The 18,845-nt window shown below is 28.4% G+C and overlaps 2 protein-coding genes across 5 annotated transcripts; both read left to right on the top strand.

Moving 5' to 3' along the window:
* The first annotated feature begins 33 nt into the window (after positions 1-33).
* On the top strand, positions 34-8,455 carry LOC126835042 (DNA repair and recombination protein RAD54-like). Of its 2 annotated transcripts, XM_050567347.1 has the most exons (14): positions 34-509; positions 1,279-1,464; positions 1,592-1,738; positions 1,917-2,113; positions 2,189-2,258; positions 2,378-2,572; positions 2,693-2,914; positions 2,978-3,401; positions 3,564-3,726; positions 4,126-4,327; positions 4,887-5,093; positions 5,158-5,321; positions 5,562-5,751; positions 8,278-8,455. In XM_050567347.1, the coding sequence occupies exons 2-14, from the start codon at positions 1,462-1,464 to the stop codon at positions 8,344-8,346; spliced, it is 2,253 nt and encodes a 750-aa protein (XP_050423304.1). In that variant the 5' UTR covers positions 34-509; positions 1,279-1,461; the 3' UTR covers positions 8,347-8,455. The 2 variants fall into 2 exon arrangements, with proteins under 2 accessions (XP_050423304.1, XP_050423305.1); XM_050567348.1 differs by lacking the exons at positions 34-509; positions 1,279-1,464; positions 1,592-1,738 and having other exon boundaries at positions 2,015-2,113; positions 2,178-2,258.
* Positions 8,456-9,410: 955 nt separating this feature from the next.
* On the top strand, positions 9,411-18,462 carry LOC126834678 (uncharacterized). 3 transcript variants are annotated; one of them, XM_050566779.1, is made up of 15 exons: positions 9,411-9,867; positions 13,647-13,845; positions 13,914-14,132; positions 14,200-14,332; positions 14,408-14,619; positions 14,686-14,907; positions 15,106-15,168; positions 15,256-15,406; positions 15,508-15,577; positions 15,675-15,913; positions 16,003-16,106; positions 16,583-16,765; positions 17,417-17,571; positions 17,672-17,891; positions 17,963-18,462. In XM_050566779.1, the coding sequence occupies exons 1-15, from the start codon at positions 9,818-9,820 to the stop codon at positions 18,362-18,364; spliced, it is 2,622 nt and encodes an 873-aa protein (XP_050422736.1). In that variant the 5' UTR covers positions 9,411-9,817; the 3' UTR covers positions 18,365-18,462. The 3 variants fall into 3 exon arrangements, with proteins under 3 accessions (XP_050422736.1, XP_050422735.1, XP_050422737.1); XM_050566778.1 differs by having other exon boundaries at positions 9,412-9,867; positions 14,405-14,619; positions 17,963-18,461; XM_050566780.1 differs by lacking the exon at positions 9,411-9,867 and adding an exon at positions 10,299-10,846 and having other exon boundaries at positions 14,405-14,619; positions 17,963-18,461.
* Positions 18,463-18,845: the final 383 nt, after the last annotated feature.

Raw genomic sequence — 18,845 nt, 5'->3', positions numbered from 1 at the left:
ATTCTATAAAGTATTTAAATAGGAAATCCTACTAACGAGTATATTCATACTTTGCTTGGACATAGCTTAAATATAATAATATATTGGTATACTTAAGTCTTAAGTCATGTAAAAACACTCAACAGCCTGCAGCATCAGCTGGTGGAGAAGAGACCGATCGTCTTTGGACAACGCATTCCCTCCGAAATCTGTAATCATAAATTGTTGTCTGGGAGTTGCTAGCTTCATACACGTACATTTTAGAGGTTTTTCGATTTTCAAAAATTAATAACAGATAAAACGCCGAATTAAGGAATACAAATATTATTAAGTATATACATAATAATAATAAATAATTAATTTGTTTTGACAATGGTGCGTAAAACTTCGTTAACAAGTAGTGATGTAATTAAATAAAATTTAATTATAAATTTAATTTTATTAAATCGTTAACAACTTATTGAAAACGGAAAACTCAAAATTTGTATTCAAACTGATTTTTCATTTCGTTTTTTCAAACTTCATCGACGGTAAATAGTATGGTATACAATATAATATTGATATCAATGTCTTCTATTATAATTGACATAGTATTTACATAAGACATAATATTAAGCGCCAGTGTCTCGTTTGTCTACTATAACTAAACATTTTATTTTTTCACAATAAACAGCAATTTATTTCTAATTGAGACAAATGTAATATTTTGTAATAAATCATAAATAAAAATACAAAATGTTTTGGCTGTCAATCTGATGAAATTCCTTGTTAGGCTAGAACTGTTTTTGTTGATCAGTTTTAAATCAGTTGGAACATCTGAAATTCTTTCCAAAGACAAGTCAATAGACTTTCTAGAAAATGCACTACTACAAAGTTTAACTTCATTCCAGAGATTTATTATAACATTTGGTTTTATGGTTCTTGCTATTGTGATGTTTATACTGTCATTAAAGTATTTCTGTAAACAGGTGATCACACACTCTTTTCAGGAACATTTTAGTCAATGTTTCCATGGGCAAGTCCAAACCAGTTCTTGATCAATTTTACTGAAAATTCAGAAAAATAATCGCTTACTTGTGATATAAAAAACCACATTTACATATCAATTATCATAATATGTATAATATATGATAATTATATTATTTAATATATTGTATGGATTAATTTAATGTATATTTTATATCATATACCTACATTATACATATTAGAAAAGAAAATTTAACAAAAAAAATAATTTGTACTATTTAATTATATTGTTTATTAAAATTTTTAAATTACCTATAATATATTTTTTTACAGATTTTTTTTGGAAAGAAACTGGATAAGATGTTAAATCAAAAATATCTTTAAAAAAAAAACATGAATCAACAACTGATCATGATACTGCTAAAATATTACTACTGATATACTATATCATATATTACTGATCATGACAACATAATAGATTCAATTTTTAATTTTATTTTTAAATCCTAGTTAAATATGGTAAGCATTGCAATATCTAACGTACTTATCAACACATGCCAAACTCATTTATTACTTGATATAAAAATATAAAATTCATTATATACAATTTCCCTAAAATTGTTACAAGAACAATTTATTCTTATAGCGCCGAAGTTTAGCGCCCAGTCAAGCAAGTAAACGGCCTTTAAGTGACTCAAATGAATCTACCAAGTGTAAGAAATTTACAGGCTCTACAATATCTCAACAATCAACAAATGATGATGAAAAATGTGCATTACAAATATCTGTATATGTAAGCATAAATAATACTTCTAATTTATTACTCATTTTAAATTTAAAACTATTAGTTCCAGAACAAATAGAGGAATGGACTGATTTAAAAATTAATCCCATCAATACTGATTATCATACACACATCGTATACATTAATATAATTAGGATACTACCGTAAATGTTTGTTTTGTTTTTAGGAACAAAATATAAGAAATATATTAGCCAAACCATTTAAAGTTCCAATTGCAAATTGGTCAGGAAGCAGTTTAAGCAGAGCTTTAGGTGTTCGTCGTGATGGAGTCCGGCGCCCTTTGCATGATCCTACTGCACCCGATGCACTAATCTTATACACACCACCACAGATAAGTGCTCATGAACTGTTGAAAATAGAAAAGTATGTATAATTTTAAATTATATTTTCATTATTTAATTTATTTATTCTCTTACATTATAATTAGTATGTTTTCAGGGATAAGGTACAAGTCCATGTTGTTGTAGATCCGGCTTTATCAAAAATACTGAGACCTCATCAAAGAGAAGTTAATAATTATTTTAATGAATCCATGTTGATTTGACATTTTGTTTAAATTAATATGTCTTATTATTATATTTTATCCTATATTTTTATTATTAATCAATAACTAAAAATGTATGTTAGGGGGTTAAGTTCATGTACGAGTGTGTGACTGGAGTGCGAATAGAAAATGCATATGGGTGCATCATGGCAGATGAAATGGGTTTGGGTAAAACCCTTCAATGCATCACTTTGATGTGGACATTATTAAAGCAAGGACCTGATGCTTCTCCTACAATATTTAAAGCTATAATTGTCACACCTAGTTCTTTAGTAAAAGTAATGATTCATTTTTTTTTTTTTTTGAAAAGTAATCGTTTAATTTTTCTCAAATTTATTTTTATGTCAAATACTTTGGAATATTAATTTATTATAACGACTTGTTAATTTGTATTCCAGAATTGGTGTAATGAAATAAAGAAATGGTTGGGAGGTCGTATCGGAGCTTTACCAGTGGATGGGGGTGGCAAAGAACAAGTAGACAAACTAATTAATGGATTTGTTCAAGCGAGAGGTCGTCGAACAACGGATCCAATATTAGTAATATCTTATGAAACTTTTCGGAGTCATGCAAACATGTTACAAAATGCTGATGATATTGGGCTTGTGTTATGCGATGAAGTAAATAATTTATTATAGCTCAGCCTGTGATATCAGATACATACTCAATTTTATTTTCATCAGGGACATCGATTGAAAAACTGTGAAAACCAAACTTATCGCTCTTTAATGTCATTGAAAGCAAAACGAAGAGTACTGTTATCTGGCACTCCTATACAAAATGATTTGCTGGAATATTTTAGCTTAGTACATTTTGTCAATGAAGGAATTTTAGGGACTGCACAAGAATTTCGTAGACAATATGAAACACCCATTGTTCGTGGCCAAGACTCTTGTGCTACTGACTCTGAGCGACAAAAGGCCAGAGAACGTTTGGAGCAATTAATAGCATTAGTAAATCGATGTCTAATTCGAAGAACGTCGGCGTTGCTTTCAAAATACTTACCAGTCAAAACCGAACATGTTGTATGCGTTAAATTAACACCTTTACAAATTGATTTATATCAGCATTTACTGAAATCAGATATGGTTACTAAATCAATTAAAAGTAAACACAATATTATTATTTTATTTTAATATTTTCCCTCTCTTAACTATGTTTCAATAAGAACAAAAATTATTATCATGTGTGCTGCTGTTTTTTTCATTTAGTATTAGTATAACTATAAATTCTAGCATACTTATGTACTTAGTTCCATTTTTTTTCTAGGTGAGGAAGGTAAAGTCACTACTAATGCCTTAGCTGCAATAACATTGTTGAAAAAACTGTGTGCACATCCAGATCTTATTGTGGACAAAGTGATGAACGGAACTGATGGATTTGAAAATGCCAAACAATTGCTGCCAGCAACATATGTTGCTGCTCAGTCAAAGTAATTTTAAACCTTAAAAAACTATAAATAATTAAGAACAAAATATTTAAATAATCTTTGAAGAAAATCTAAATAAATTGTTTTTAAATGTATTATGCTTTTTAAAAAAAAAATCAGACGGGTAAAATTATCACTAAAAACAATAGTATATAGTTCGTTTTATATTTTTTTATTAAAAAAAGTTTTACAATTGGTACATTAATCATAAATGAAATTAATACAGTATTATTTGTTAGTACACTGTACTGTTTATTTTGAAAACTGATTATCCTCCCCCATCCCCCAAAAAAATATTTATTAATTTTAAGTGGCTAAAATATTTAATATTAAACATTTTTTTACACGTATGAAAGATAAATTCATGTTTCAAAATTAATTAATCTAACAATTATTTTGCAGAAATCGACTGATGATTGAATTATCATCTAAATTAATGGTTCTGGACACTATGCTAGCTGTTATAAAATCAACAACTACCGACCGAGTAGTACTTATATCTAATTATACTCAAACATTGGAACTATTTGAACGACTAGCTAAACTACGCAACTATACGTTTGTTCGATTAGATGGATCTATGACTGCTAAAAAAAGAGCAAAAGTAAGTCGTGTTGTGTAATAATATATATATATACATATTATTATTATTTGAAAAAAAATGTACATTTCAATTATTCTAAGCTGTCAAATTAATCCTAACCAACAAATACTACCTATTAATTAAAGATTGCTAAGTATGAAATGAAGCCAAAATTATTCTTTGAACAAAAGAAATATCTTATTATCACTACCTATTAGTAGGTCCAGCGTTCGCTGGAAGTAATTAATTGAAGTTAATTGAAGTATATAAGTCATAGCTGGACATTATTAGCGTCCATAGGTGACAGGAAGTTTTGAGAGAACTTCTATGTATTTCAAATGATACGACGTATGTCAAAGTATATGATGTCTGATCCTTGAAAGAAATTCCTCCTGCTTACATATTAAGTTATCCAACCAAATGTTCTTTATACATGTGCATGTCACAATACATGTACACAATTTCTCTCAATTTATTTTTAGAATTACATAAAAATATCTCCTTACAAATTAGAATATTTTGACATTGTAAAAAAATTGTATTAATCTTTTAATATTTACCAATATTTTTTTATTTATAGGCTGTTGATGACATAAATAGCCCAACAAGTGGTACGTTTTTATTTATGTTGAGTTCAAAAGCCGGAGGCTGTGGTTTAAATTTGATTGGTGCCAATCGTTTAGTTATGTTCGATCCAGACTGGAATCCCGCTAATGATGATCAAGCAATGGCTAGAGTATGGAGAGATGGCCAGAAAAAACCTTGTTTCGTTTATAGATTTTTAGCAGTAATTTTTTTGTTTTTATTACATTTATTTTACCAATTTATTAATTTATTATTAATGTTCATAGACTGGAACTATTGAAGAAAAAATGATGCAGAGGCAAGCACATAAAAAAGCATTAAGTTCGAGTGTAGTTGACTGTGAAGAAGATGTTGCTAGGCATTTTACAGCCTCTGAATTACGCGCCTTGTTTTTCCTCCGTCAAGACACTATTAGTGATACACATGACAAGTAAAAAATTTAGAAAATAATTTATATTACATAATTGTTTAAATGGCAAATATTAATTATATATACATTTTTTTTTTAAATTTAATATTGTACTTATGCTTGCCAAAGGCCAAACTTGGTAGAAGTTCTTTAATAATTTGGTGTTGTAAAACTCATATGAACTTGGGACTCATTTGAACTTTAAAAAAATTAATTGAAAAATTATTTTATTAATTTATAATATTCTGTTTTTTTACATAGAATAAAATGTACTCGTTGTGTAAACAATATTCAAACAAAAGGACCTCCAGTCGATAGTGACTGTACCAATGATTTATCATGTTGGCATCATTGTGCAGACAAAAGATGGTTAGTTGATCCAGTTCTCAAACAATGTTGGAGTGCAGGAATCAGTATGGTGTTTTACCATCATTCTACAGTGCATAAAGAGGTTATGTATTTCTACTTTAATTTGTATTTACTATATTTTGCTGGTATTTATTTTTATACACTTTTTAATTTTGAGATTGCATCTCTGGAACTGGCAACTAGTTATAACCTTTTATCTTTATAACATCTTTTCATCAGGGCCTTATTTAGACATTTTGAACCATAAGGCAAAATATATTTGGGGGGCCCATCCCATGAATTAAATAAATCCCTCCACAATTCTCCCTCCATTTACTATTATTTTGTTACTACTAGGAATGAACCAATTGATTGGACAATAATTTTTGACTCTTATTGAAAGGGAAACCGCCACAAAAATAATATTTAATTTTTACTCTCACAGCTGACCCATAAAAGTACTTTCCACATTTCAAATTTCAACTCCACTTTTTTTAAAAACAACTCCAAAAAGAGTATTAAAAAACATCCGTGTTTTTTTATATTAACTTTTACTATTTATTATTTTTATGGTAACTTATGTTTTTGCTTAAAATGATCAAATGAGTTTCAAATATTTTATTCTGTGCTCGTACTATACTTATAATCGATAAGTATGCAATATAATTCTCTAAATGAAAATTTGCGAAAAATTGCCTATACCGAACGCCTTAATAAATAAGTTGGTGCGTCTCTTAAACTGTACATGCGCGATTAATATTGTGCAATTACATAGCTCATCTATATTAGGGATACTGTAATTGGGAAGTATAATAAATAAAAAAATACCGTATATGTGTTATTAAGGTTTGATGAACTATCAGTATAATACCTAATATTATTTTGAAAATAATTCTTGCGTACGAATTTCATATTTGTGGTAATATGTATTTGATTTCCTGTGACAAAATAAAGTGAAAATATTGTAACTAATCAATTAAATAGTATTGAATTATTTTTAAAATACATTATTGTTGTGTTGAAAGACTGCACGATTTAAATTGAAACATGAAATCAGGTATCGAAATTTATCGCGCGCATTATTAAATAATACAATTAGCCATTCGTTTTCTGAAAAATTCACAATTTTTTCTCGAACAAAAAAAAAATCTAAAATTAAATGTTTTTCAAAATCGGACATTCATTGTACACATTAAAAAGAATGTTTCCAATTCTATAAATAGTAAAGTATATTTTTAAAAAAGAAAAATGAGTAGAGTAAAATGTGAATTTTGCCCAGTACTTTATCTGAATCTTTGAAATATTATTATAATATTAATTGTCCGTATGGGTAGTATGATATTTTCAATTAAATTTGTATTATAAATGATAATATTTCACTTAATTTTGAGTAATAAAAATGTGTAGTAAAGGTTTAGAAAAAAACTTGTTCTTTGCACAATTTATTGATCCAGTTTTACTGTCTCAATATTATTGAACGTGTAGGGGCCACTTAAAAGTTTAAAGGTTTTCGTCACGCCACTATGAAAATTAAATATTCATCTACATACACGTTATGTTCACATCATGCATTACTGGATCTATACTTACTGTTATTCGTTTCCTAAAGGGCAAATAAAACATGTTTCTTTTTTTTAGTCACGACATTATTATGTTTGATTTGTAATAATTCATTATTCATAATAGCTCAACAAAGTTTTGAGAATTAAAACAGTTGCTGGTTTAAGGTTTTGCTTACATATCCGTCAGTTATATTGTTGGGTTTTTCCACATAAAATAATTGTATTATACAAATTTTATTTATGGTGCATGAAATTACATACGTTTTGTCTGTTGTGTACAATTTCCGGTTACCAAGATTATTTATCAGAAATTTATGGTATAGGTCTATACTTTTCCGTAAACCATTGTCCATTTCTCACGAGCTAAACATTTTTATAATTTAAAATCCTTATATTCTTACAGACAAACACGACAATTATTTAGGAACTATGCGTTGCATAGGGGTTCTCCCTTTCCCCCCTCAAATCTGCCTCAATGGTTGTAAATTATAATCATTGTAAACAAATTTTGTGACGAAATAATACTGTTTTTTTTTTAAGTCTTTCGAAATATTAACTTGTATTACGGAGACCACAAATAGATCATTCGTCAAAACAACTTGATCATTTTTCTAATATTTTGAGCTTATTATACAGGGTGATCCATCTGATGTAAGACACTCATTTTTCCGGAAAATTTGAATATTTGGAAAATTATTTTTTTTATACTTGTAGGACGTAGGTACGTATTTTACTAAATTTTTCAATACTAAGAAATATTTAACTTTCATCCTTTATTCGTAAAACATATGTATTTAATTGTCTTAAATCTGTTCGTTTGCTATGACTGCAAAAATACTAAATTTTCCCTTATAAGTATAGTCGTATACCTTCGGTTTGGCCAAAATCCAGTAGCCTACAAAATTCGTATTTAACCCTGCGATAGAAATTTTGAAAAAAAAATACTTAGGGACCGCACAATAAATATTGTTGTTGATGAATATTTTTTAATTGCAATTTTGTACTTACTAACCACTATTTTTACAATAATATGTAATTATAAAATTAACAATTGTTTTTTTCTTTAGAAAGAAATCGTTAAAGAAGAAACCGAACAAACTGACACATGCAATGAAGCAGATAACGATGTTACCTAATAATTTATTTATCTTTTATCTTGATGTGTTGATTAAATTATTCGCATTTATTTCTCATTTTATTTTATTAAAAAGATTTTGTACCTATCTGTTATATTATAAAAATATTTGATTTATGTTATTATTTATTGATATTTTTGGTATATTGTATTATATCTAATGTTCATGTTACAGTTCTCAATTATTTTCTTACAATAAATACTTAAGTTATTTCTGGTCGAAAGCCCTTAAATTGGTAGAAGTGCCTAAAACTAGACTTATCCATTTTAAACAACCGTCGTAAAACAAGGTTTGGTTTTTAAATTGCAAATTGTATTAGACAATTTCAAAAATAACATCAGTACTGTAGTCAAATGTATTTGAGATGGGGGAGAGGATTCGCTAATCTCCAAGTGACACTGAAAATATACTTTATCGAAACTTTCTACAATTATTTCTAGTTACTACACACTTCTACCCAGCAACGGTGGGATTCAAACAACTCTTTATAGTTAGAAAACGGTTAGAAAATTCTAGGAAAGAAACTAGCGATGGGGAAAATATATCCTCAGTTTAAAATTAAAATATCAATATTTTGTGATATTTTTCTTAGGTTGATATTATATTTTATTAATGTGTTATCGTCGATTTATTTGTATATGTTTGTAAATTATTGAAAAAACCTTATTGATATTAAGATATTTTATATTTATCAATAAATTTGATTAATAGAGGTCAATCCCTAGACTGAAGTTTGAACGGCTGTTAACTAGGTAACCTTTTGCCCTACGGGTGGTTATACCTAAGTGCTTTTCTTTTGACAGTAAACTATGTACCTAGCGCTCTCTAGGTGTCATTATATTTTCTACCAAAATGGCAACATGGCAAAAGATATACGTGGAAGGCGGTGTGTAGCGAGGTGGCAGGGAGGGAGGGGCTGTGAAAATCGGGTTGTGTTCAACGTCGTCGTAGCGGGCAGCGGCTGTTCCGTGCTGAGCGCTACACCGTTATCCCCACCACCCTCCTTCATCACCAATGTTATGGCGAGCGGTGAATGCATTCCTCGGCTACCAAGGACGGTCCGACCGACCGACCCGACCGACATTTTAAGTGAAGCCGCGTAAAAGTCGGAACGCTGCCTAATGTTTGCATCGATGTATTGTCAAATATTTTCAAGATGCCTGCATTTAAACAGTACTAATAATAAGTAGTAGAAACGATATATTATATCATTATAATAATAATAGTAATAATCCATAAGTCCATAAATATTATAAATTATAAATATGTCAAATAATTAACTTTAGTGAATCGAAAAAGTGTTTAATTTTCGTAATTAAGTTTTATTTTTTTTACTTAACAAATACCAGTACGGTATTCGAGATTTTTAATTTTTTAACATTGTTTATTACAAACACACACAGCATCTTCGAATTACGCATATTATTGGGTAATCTGTCCTCAAAGAAAGCGACGAACAGCCTCCGATAAAATGGCCCTTGTCGCCAATTTAGACGGGCCAACAAATTTACTCGATGAAAGGTGCAGTAAAACAAATAAGCAAAAAGATGCCTCCCTATTATCAGGGAACACATTTTACATCTATTACTTCTCATATATTAACGTTAAATTGTTATGTATCACTGTGCAAATCAAGGCCGTGTGCGAAATTATCAGTAATTTTTTTGGGGAATACGTAATATTCTGAACTATTATATTAGTATTAGATGTTTTATGGAATTTCGGAAAATTACAGATAAGGATCATGATTTACGCATTCGGTCAAAGGTAAAAAAAGTAAAAAAAAAAATCGATTATCATTTTTCACGCGTTTAATATCATAATCATATAAATGTACAGGATGTTGTCCGTCTATCGTAGTGTCGGTATGTGCGCAGCCGCTTTGGACGCCATCTTGATTTTTCTTTATTTACCAGATTCAACTATTGATTGTCGGATTACCGATTATAGTGTATGCGTTGTGCATCTTGTTCCCCTTCTCTTTTACGATTTTTCGCTTGAATTTCATGTTATCGTCATGACTCATTATCCCGGTTCACCTTTCTTTTTTATTGTTTTTTACATAACACGAAGATAGATTAACGCTTTAACATTACAGTCAACGCGATAAATTTTTTTTTGTTTCTTCTATGTTTCGTAGTATCGTGTATGGGCCGCCATTTGTTGATTGGTTGTACGGTGGTGTTACCATTATCTACTAAATGAATGACGGTCAACCGCATAACAATAATTGCCGTCACCGTCACCAACGATCGTCGACTGTTCTGTTTTACAAATTATTATTAATCATCCAAAAACTATCTGAATCGGATACAATTTTGTTGTCCAAAAAGCAAGGCGGATTTTTATTAATTTTATGATGCTTTATATTGTGTCGTTGTAATACGATATTATGTCCAACGACTTATTTTATTGAGTATAATACTATAACGTCCCACCCACAAATACACACATAATCACAAAATATGGTATTAGACCTACAAAGTGATGTATCTCAAAGGTATCAGTATAAAACAGCAATATAAATCAATAAAATATAATTTATTTATATAGTTTTTTTATAAACGCGTTTAGTAATTTATACCTACGTACTGGTTATTTCATAATTAATCGTTTTGATTTTTGTAATGTAAAATAGCAAGTTACGATTGTTGAACCGTTTTTAATTATGATTATTATTATTATAGTTAATAAGTTTAATATAAGTTATAGTGGTAATCCGAGGGGGAGGAATGCCTCAGTTTAGATTTTCCGCGGAAGCTGGAGAGGAACGAGGGTAAATCGTTGTTTCTATGGCCATGACCGATATTCATTTTTACAATGCCCTATATCGGATGTTCTTCCGGGGTTCCGCAAAATCGTTAAACGCTACATAATACATGCTATGGTTTTTCCCTGATTGATAGAAAAATAAAGGTTTTTTATTATTTTAGATTTTGGTGTGTATGTTAAATACGTCTGTTTTAATGACATTTTTATTGTTGGAAATTGTAATAATGTAAAATTATTTATTCTGGTGCCAGTTGTTTTTTAAAAATTGTATGGATATTTTTAGCGACTTCACAGTTTACTTTACTAAACACAATTTCAAGATGCCGGAAGTTCTATTGCTATTTCTGTTTTTCTCTTTTCTATTCGCTCGATATATTAGGCTTTATTGCTAATTGGCATAGAATAAATTAAAAATGCGACGTTGTCAAATCATGTCTGGTTAATAGATTTATATAATCGGCGTAGCAAACAGAAAAATTATTTTGACATTTTTTCGGTTAAAACCGTTGTAAATAGCTTTTATCTAAACTATATCAGGAGTTTTTTTTTTGTTTACCTATTGTTGTGTTACTTGTTTTGTACTTCTCAGTATTTTGTAATGAATTATTTTAGTATCGGTTCATCTGTTTCGTTAATGTATGATGTATAGTAGTGATATAAAGTCTGGTTCTGCATATAATTTCCAACGATTTTGGTTTATTTTTCGCACTATATTCCGGTCACTTGCTAGATCTAATAACGAATTTTAACAATTCAAAGAACTTTTACGGCAAATTAAATATAATAATATGCCAAAACTTTTTAACATATTTATTGATATTTGATTTATAATTTCGTATTGGTTTAGTTAATTATCGATATTTAAGACAAAAAAAATATCGAGACGATTTTCTGAGGTTATCGATTATGTTACTTATAATAATAATAATAATAATAATTATCATCATAATAACAGACTTATTTTTAATTTTGGCATTTGTTTTTAGACTTTGTTTGTGCTACACGTGTCGATTAAACAAATAGTATTTCTGCCTTTTGTTTAACTTTTATTCGGTGTAGGTATTCATTATTTTCGTAATATATTATCTCGATTTGAATATAATAATTATTGTATACATATGAAGTTTGAACTTTATTGTTTATTTGTTAAACGTGGGTTTATTGTTTTTAAAACTTCTGAAAACTATTAATGTGCAACCAAATATTGTTGATAAAATAAATTAGAACATAAATAATAATAGTTGAAAAATAAATAAATCATAAAATATAGGGAACAAAGATGGTTTCAATAGTGAATTTCAATTGAAATATTATACAAAGAAACGCTTAATTACGCTTGCTAAATCTCGTTTTGACTGTTATCTGAACGTCAAACATATTCGAGTATTTTTTTTTATAAATTGAATATGTAGTCTTCTAATTAGTAGTATTATTTTATGGTCTATGAGCTATGCAATTATTACAATTAAGGACTTTAATATTATTAAATAAAGTTCAATTGACGTACACATTTATGGAAGTTTTTTTGGAGTATTGTTATTTTAATAACAAATTTATTTATTTAGTCCTCAATTATGTGTACACTTGTAAATGTGTTACATCTTAAATGTATACTACTAAAACATGTTTTAATGTTATAATTCACTTAATTTATTTTTATCCAACTAAATAAACCAAATGAATAATTTAAACAAATTTGAAGTTTCTTTATTAAGTTTGGTTAAGTTGAATTAAATTATTTGTGTGATCCAAGTATAATTTTATTTTATACACTTAGATTTTTTATTATCCAACTATTTAAATACCTACTTAATTTGAGACCAAACATTATCAGTTTTAAGTTGAGATAAACACTTAATACTTGGTTATTTAATATATTTTTATATGATGTTTGCTAATAACATTTAGTCATTAAAATGTATTTATAAAAATTACCAAATGATCATTGGCCATTTTGAAAAGGCCTATAAACAAATTATCTCAACATACAAAATTTTAATAGTTTATTTTTTTTCAAATAATTATTTTGAATAAAAACGTTATAAAATACTATTGAAATATAATAATAGTATATAATAATACTACTCGATAGACAATTTTTAGTTTAATCTCTAATTAACTAATTGTATTGTTAACTTATTAAAATATATAAGGTACTCATTTTAAATTAAATAATACATTTAAAGTTTTTTAACAAAGTGTATAGCCGACACTTAAAAATAAGGTTTTTCTATACCATTTTTAATATTATTTCATTTAAAATGTATAAAGATTCATTTCAAAACTAATTAAAAATAATATATGATTATATTTTTTTTAAAAATTGGATACATATTTTATACTCTAAGTTAGTTCTTTAGAACTAATTGTTCAAATTGTCTTCCTTTGATAATTATTATATTTAATTAGTTCCAAATGTTCTTAAATTCTTTTAATTTTGGTTTGCACATGGTTTTAATGTTATTTTTGTTTTTATTTTAATATCGAGTGGGATTAGATGATTAATTTATTAGTTTTTATTTTTTTAGAAATGCCAATAATTGTGAAAATGAAAATGAAGAAGACATTGAGGATGGAGAAATTTTTGATGAAGAAGATGAAGGTGAAGTGGAAACAAAGGTTCCAGAATCATGTGAAAAAACTTCAGAAATGAAACAATCGTTAGTAAATGAGAATTGTCCCGGTGAAGGACCGAAGGAAAAAGATTTTGAACAGCAATGGGATTCGGTAAATGCATATAAAAATACAACTACATTATTATTTATTAGTTATTATTATTTGTATACGATTTATAGGGGTCTCGATCTCAACAGTCTTATTCAAAAATGCATATGGGAACGAGTAAGCCTTTTGCAGGATTCAACAACAGTAGACCTAGGACCGATAGATTTCCTAGAAATAAAGGTTCTATGATTAAACGTGATTTTGGTCATCAGATGGATGACGATCGACCTAGACGGAAAAGAAGAAGATTTGATCAGATAGATGAAAAAGAACCTTTGAACAGAAATAATGTATTTGCAGTTTATATTTATAGCACAATATATATAAATTGATTACTGACTGGAATGTATTTTATAGGGGATATTTAATAAGAGAAAGAATAACGATAATCCAGTTGAGCCAGCAGATGGAGTCAATGAAGACGAGATGTTGTATGTCAGAGGAGCTAGTCCTGAATCAACAAACTTTGAATCGTTTTCTCGGGACTTTGGTAAACTAATTAGTTTCAAAACTTTATTATTGTAATTTTATATGTTTGGTGTTGAAATATTTTTAATTTTAGAAGAAGATGGTGGAGGAGAAGACTTCCGTCATTCCAGAGATAATAATTTCGGGCGGAGAGGTAGAGGTAGAAGAGGAGGCATTGATATAGACCGTCGTAATAATAGAGGTATGGGACCAAAACGGCGTATGGGTTCTGGTCCTCCGTTAAAAGTAAAACGACCAGAAGACGAAGAAAAAATTTGTCAATATTTTCTTCAGGGCAAATGCCTTAAGGTAAAATATAAACTAAATTAATATAATTAAAAATCAAAATAGTGTTAATTATAATTTTTTTTTTAGGAAAATAACTGTACTTACTCACATCAACAACCGAATGGCCGAAAAATGGAACTATGTAAATTTTATTTAATGGATCGTTGCAGTAAAGAAGATCGCTGTACTTTTATGCATAGTGAATTCCCTTGTAAATATTTTCATACTGGTATGAAATGCTATTCTGAACCAAATTGTCGATTTAGTCATGCAAAACTAGATGATGACCAGAAAAAAATGCTTCTTAAGGTAGATATTACAGCATTTTATTATTTGTAATTAATGGTTGTGAATAAAAAAAATATAATTTAATAAATACTTAAATAAAACACTTTGTATGTTAAAAACACACTTAAAAATAAACAAGTTTTTGTAAACATTTTGTATGTTTATACAACAAAATCAATCAATAAGAAAAACTATTTATTTTATTTCTTTGTCATTTAGTCATTTGGAAAAATACGTTACGATCCACCAGATTATGATGATTTTAAAACTGATGATTTTAAGGTATGTATTACAAGTCCAATTTTGTTAAATTGCAAAAAATATCATTGAAGTTTTAACTATAATATTTTGTAATGTTCGGAATTCTAGAATAAGTATGAAGAAGAACCCAAAGCAATAGTAGAAAATAATTTTAATGTTAAAAATGATAAGAATAAAATTCCGTCGTTATTAGAAATGCAAATACCTGTTCCTCCAGCTTTAAAAACTACTGAAAAGAATAATTCAGAAGACGATTCAGGTATTTATATAAAATTTATTAAATTGTATAGATAAATGTATTTAACTGTTATTTGATTAAAGAAAAAAAAAATGGAATAATTGTTGTGATTACATTTTCAGAAGCAAATAACAATAATAATAGTACTCCTATGCCGTCACCTTCAAGAGATGAAATTGTTGACAATAACTTGTAAGTTATTTTATTAATAATATTTTTCATTACACCATTATATAATGTAAACAACAATTTACCTTAGGAATGTTTTTTTGTTTTGTTTTTTTTACAGTGAAATAAATGAAAATGAACAGTTCACGAATTCGCAATCGAACAGCCGCTCACTACATAGAAGTAGAAAACATGATAAAAAACAGAAACACAATAAAGCAGCTCGAAAAAAGCATAGAGAAGAAAGATATGAACAAAAACGGTTAGAAAAATCGAGACACAGAAAAGAAGAATTACCCATGTCTATTGGCGATCCAATAATGTTGGATGAGCTTAGTGACAATGACGATGAATTCAATGGTGTGTAAATGTGAAAGATTCTATTAAATTTGTTTTACTTAGAGCTATTATAAATTTAAAAAATATATATAACTAATAATTTTTGTTAGATCTTGTTATCGACGAAGAAAAATTTCCAAATGAAAGTAAAGAGCAACAATTGCCAAAAAAGCAGAAGGAGCTTTTAAAAAGAATTCAAGTTCAACAAAAATACGTAAGCTCAATGTTTTATTTTGTCGACTTTGTTTTTACAAAAGTTTTTTTCTCGTTAAAGCATTTAACCAATGGTTAATGCAATTAAAGCATTAATTTTCAATTCGGAAAAGCCTCGAGTGTTGATAGGCACATGTTGATAATTATGTTATTTTTATAACTTATGGGAAAATTAATTTTGATATAACATCAAAATGTATTCTTAAATATTGCTTTATCATATTTAATAGTTTGAGTATTGAAAGCCTTGGAAGCATTGAGACATACCATATTTTGTGATACCTATTTTATAATATAATGATATAATTACACTAAAATTAACAAAAAGTGACTTATCAACTTTGCCATCCTACTACGACTTCCAAGTCTATTTTGCTTCCTGAAAATTATTTAATAAATATACATTTCTGTTGTCTTTAATATTATATATTAACAACTTTTTTGTACCATTTAAAATTTTAATATTTATTATTTTAGTACAACGATACTGAAGGAAGTGACGATCACTGTAGTAACCATGAAGATCATTATTCCAGCGATAGTCAAGACCCATCGGCTCCTAATTCTATTAATAACTTGTTAAGTTCGTTACAAAATTCTGGTAATGAACCATTTCCAACATGTTCAGTTTCTGGCTCACAAGATTCAAAAGTAGAACAAGTAAATATACAATTTTTCAATTTCAAGTAACACACCCAAAGTTTATTAACATTTTATATTTTTTTATATTATTATGTGAATTATTAGTTAATTTTAAATATGTATACATGTTTTTTTTTTTACTATTTGAAATAATTTTCTATTACAATGTCATTACTCATTAGCCAAAATTGGAGTGTTACTCTCAATTTAAAATAAGTTATTTAATTACTTTCAGGGTGTACCTTTCAGTACGCCATAAATTTGTTAAACATTTTTTAGGTCATCTTTGGAAAAAGCTGTATTGTTACTGGCGTCTTGTTTTGATGTAAAATATGCTCTTTAAATTTCATTTATTCTAACGGGGTTTGGTATCCATGTTAATATTATTTTGTTTATTGGAAGTATTGAGAAGGTTAATGATATTATTGGTATTTTCATTGATGTTTTTTTGGTTTTGAATACTATTTAATGTGCTAAGCAAGTTGGTCAATATATTAAAGACGACATTGTTATTTGCTAGACTAATTCCTTTAACTAGATTAATGGTTTTTTCAACAGCTAATGTTCCTGAGGTAAAAATGCTGTTTAGTGCTAGTCGTTCTGATATTTTATTTCTATGTAGTTATGACTGATAATACTTATTATTATAACCGTGTATGTTTTCATCAGGTTGATCTTAACAAAATTACTATAAGTGAAGATATAGCAAAACTATTAAACAGTATAAAAGCAAAATCTGGAAATGATCAATCAATAAAAGAACAAACATCTCCATTTCATCTGAATCCTTTGGAACAGCCTTTTGAAGAACCAATACAAGAAAAGTAAGATATTTTGTCCAAATCACATATTTTTTAGCTTTTTATTAAAGCATGTTTATGTATGTGACTTTTTAATAATGAGTTTATATTTTTTGTTCTACAGAAATATTTGTTTAGTTGAATCTCCTGCTAGCCCTACCTCTAATAGTGGTACCGCAATGGAGTTAGGAAAATCTGATGTCGATCTTAGACAGTTGCCGTTTCAATTCCCAGCCGCAGCAGCGACAGAAATACAAGCTTCAATTGATAGTCATCCGCCAATGAAATATCAACTTGTGCCAACTCAAGTTTCCGTGCCAGATTATTCTAAGATTCCTCCAACAGTAAATGTTACAATATTCTTAAATTAGGTCACAGTCCATACTTCAACTTAATACATTTTTTTTTTAAATAGATGGGAATTGATGATCCACGTCTTAGACGCAGTATAGCCGCAGCTAGAGACCCAATGTTTAGTCAAAGTGCTCCTGTAGCGGTTGCTACTATTATAAGACAAGCAGCACCTCAAAAGAGTGCTCCTCGTGATCCTCGCAAACCACAACAAGATGTTAACCCTTGCACATCAGTTTTACGGCCTCCCCTGTTACCAACACCTAATACATTGGTACACCAACGGCCCATGGACAGTGACATGAGACATATGCCATCTCCTATAATGTGTCCACAAATGATGGCAGTCCCAAATGATCCTCGTCGGAAACAGGCCGCGCCTGGAGATCCCAGACAAAGGCATAGATTTGATGTGGATCAAAGAATAAACAATATGAATAACTTTAATTTAATAAATTTTAAGTAACTTAAGTTTTTAAGTATAGAAGTGTACAGACTTATTAGTAACAGGTATTTTGTTATTATGGATATAATATATTGTATAATATAGTGTATAAATATTTTAGTAAAACATTTTTTTTTATGTTAACATTGTTTAGTTATTGTTTTCTAAATTAATTAATATCTTTTTAAAATAATGACAGTCATGCTTACAAACTTCCAAATTTTAAATACCAAAATATTGAACGCTATCCAAAATCCTTTAACATTTTTAGAGTTTGACATTTTTTTTTTTTTAAATCTCGGATGTAGGGTGATAGCAGTTGATATGCATCTAAGTTTAAAATAAAATATAACGGTTTATCTAATACTATTAGCATACACTTATCCTTATTCTACATATTCTTCTTTAAACATGTCTTAGTGACAGACAGCCGCTATGTCATGACTTAATAGTTTTGGAACAGGTGATGTGCTCTATGATCTCACACCAAAGCAAAACTCTA

This window comes from Adelges cooleyi, unplaced genomic scaffold, assembly GCF_023614345.1.
Source record: "Adelges cooleyi isolate 19-005CV unplaced genomic scaffold, UGA_ACOO_1.1 ACOO_flye_CR_arks_rails_tigmint_CR_PRNA_21, whole genome shotgun sequence".
NCBI classification, from domain to species: domain Eukaryota; kingdom Metazoa; phylum Arthropoda; class Insecta; order Hemiptera; family Adelgidae; genus Adelges; species Adelges cooleyi.
This window is presented reverse-complemented; position numbering and strand designations above follow the sequence as displayed.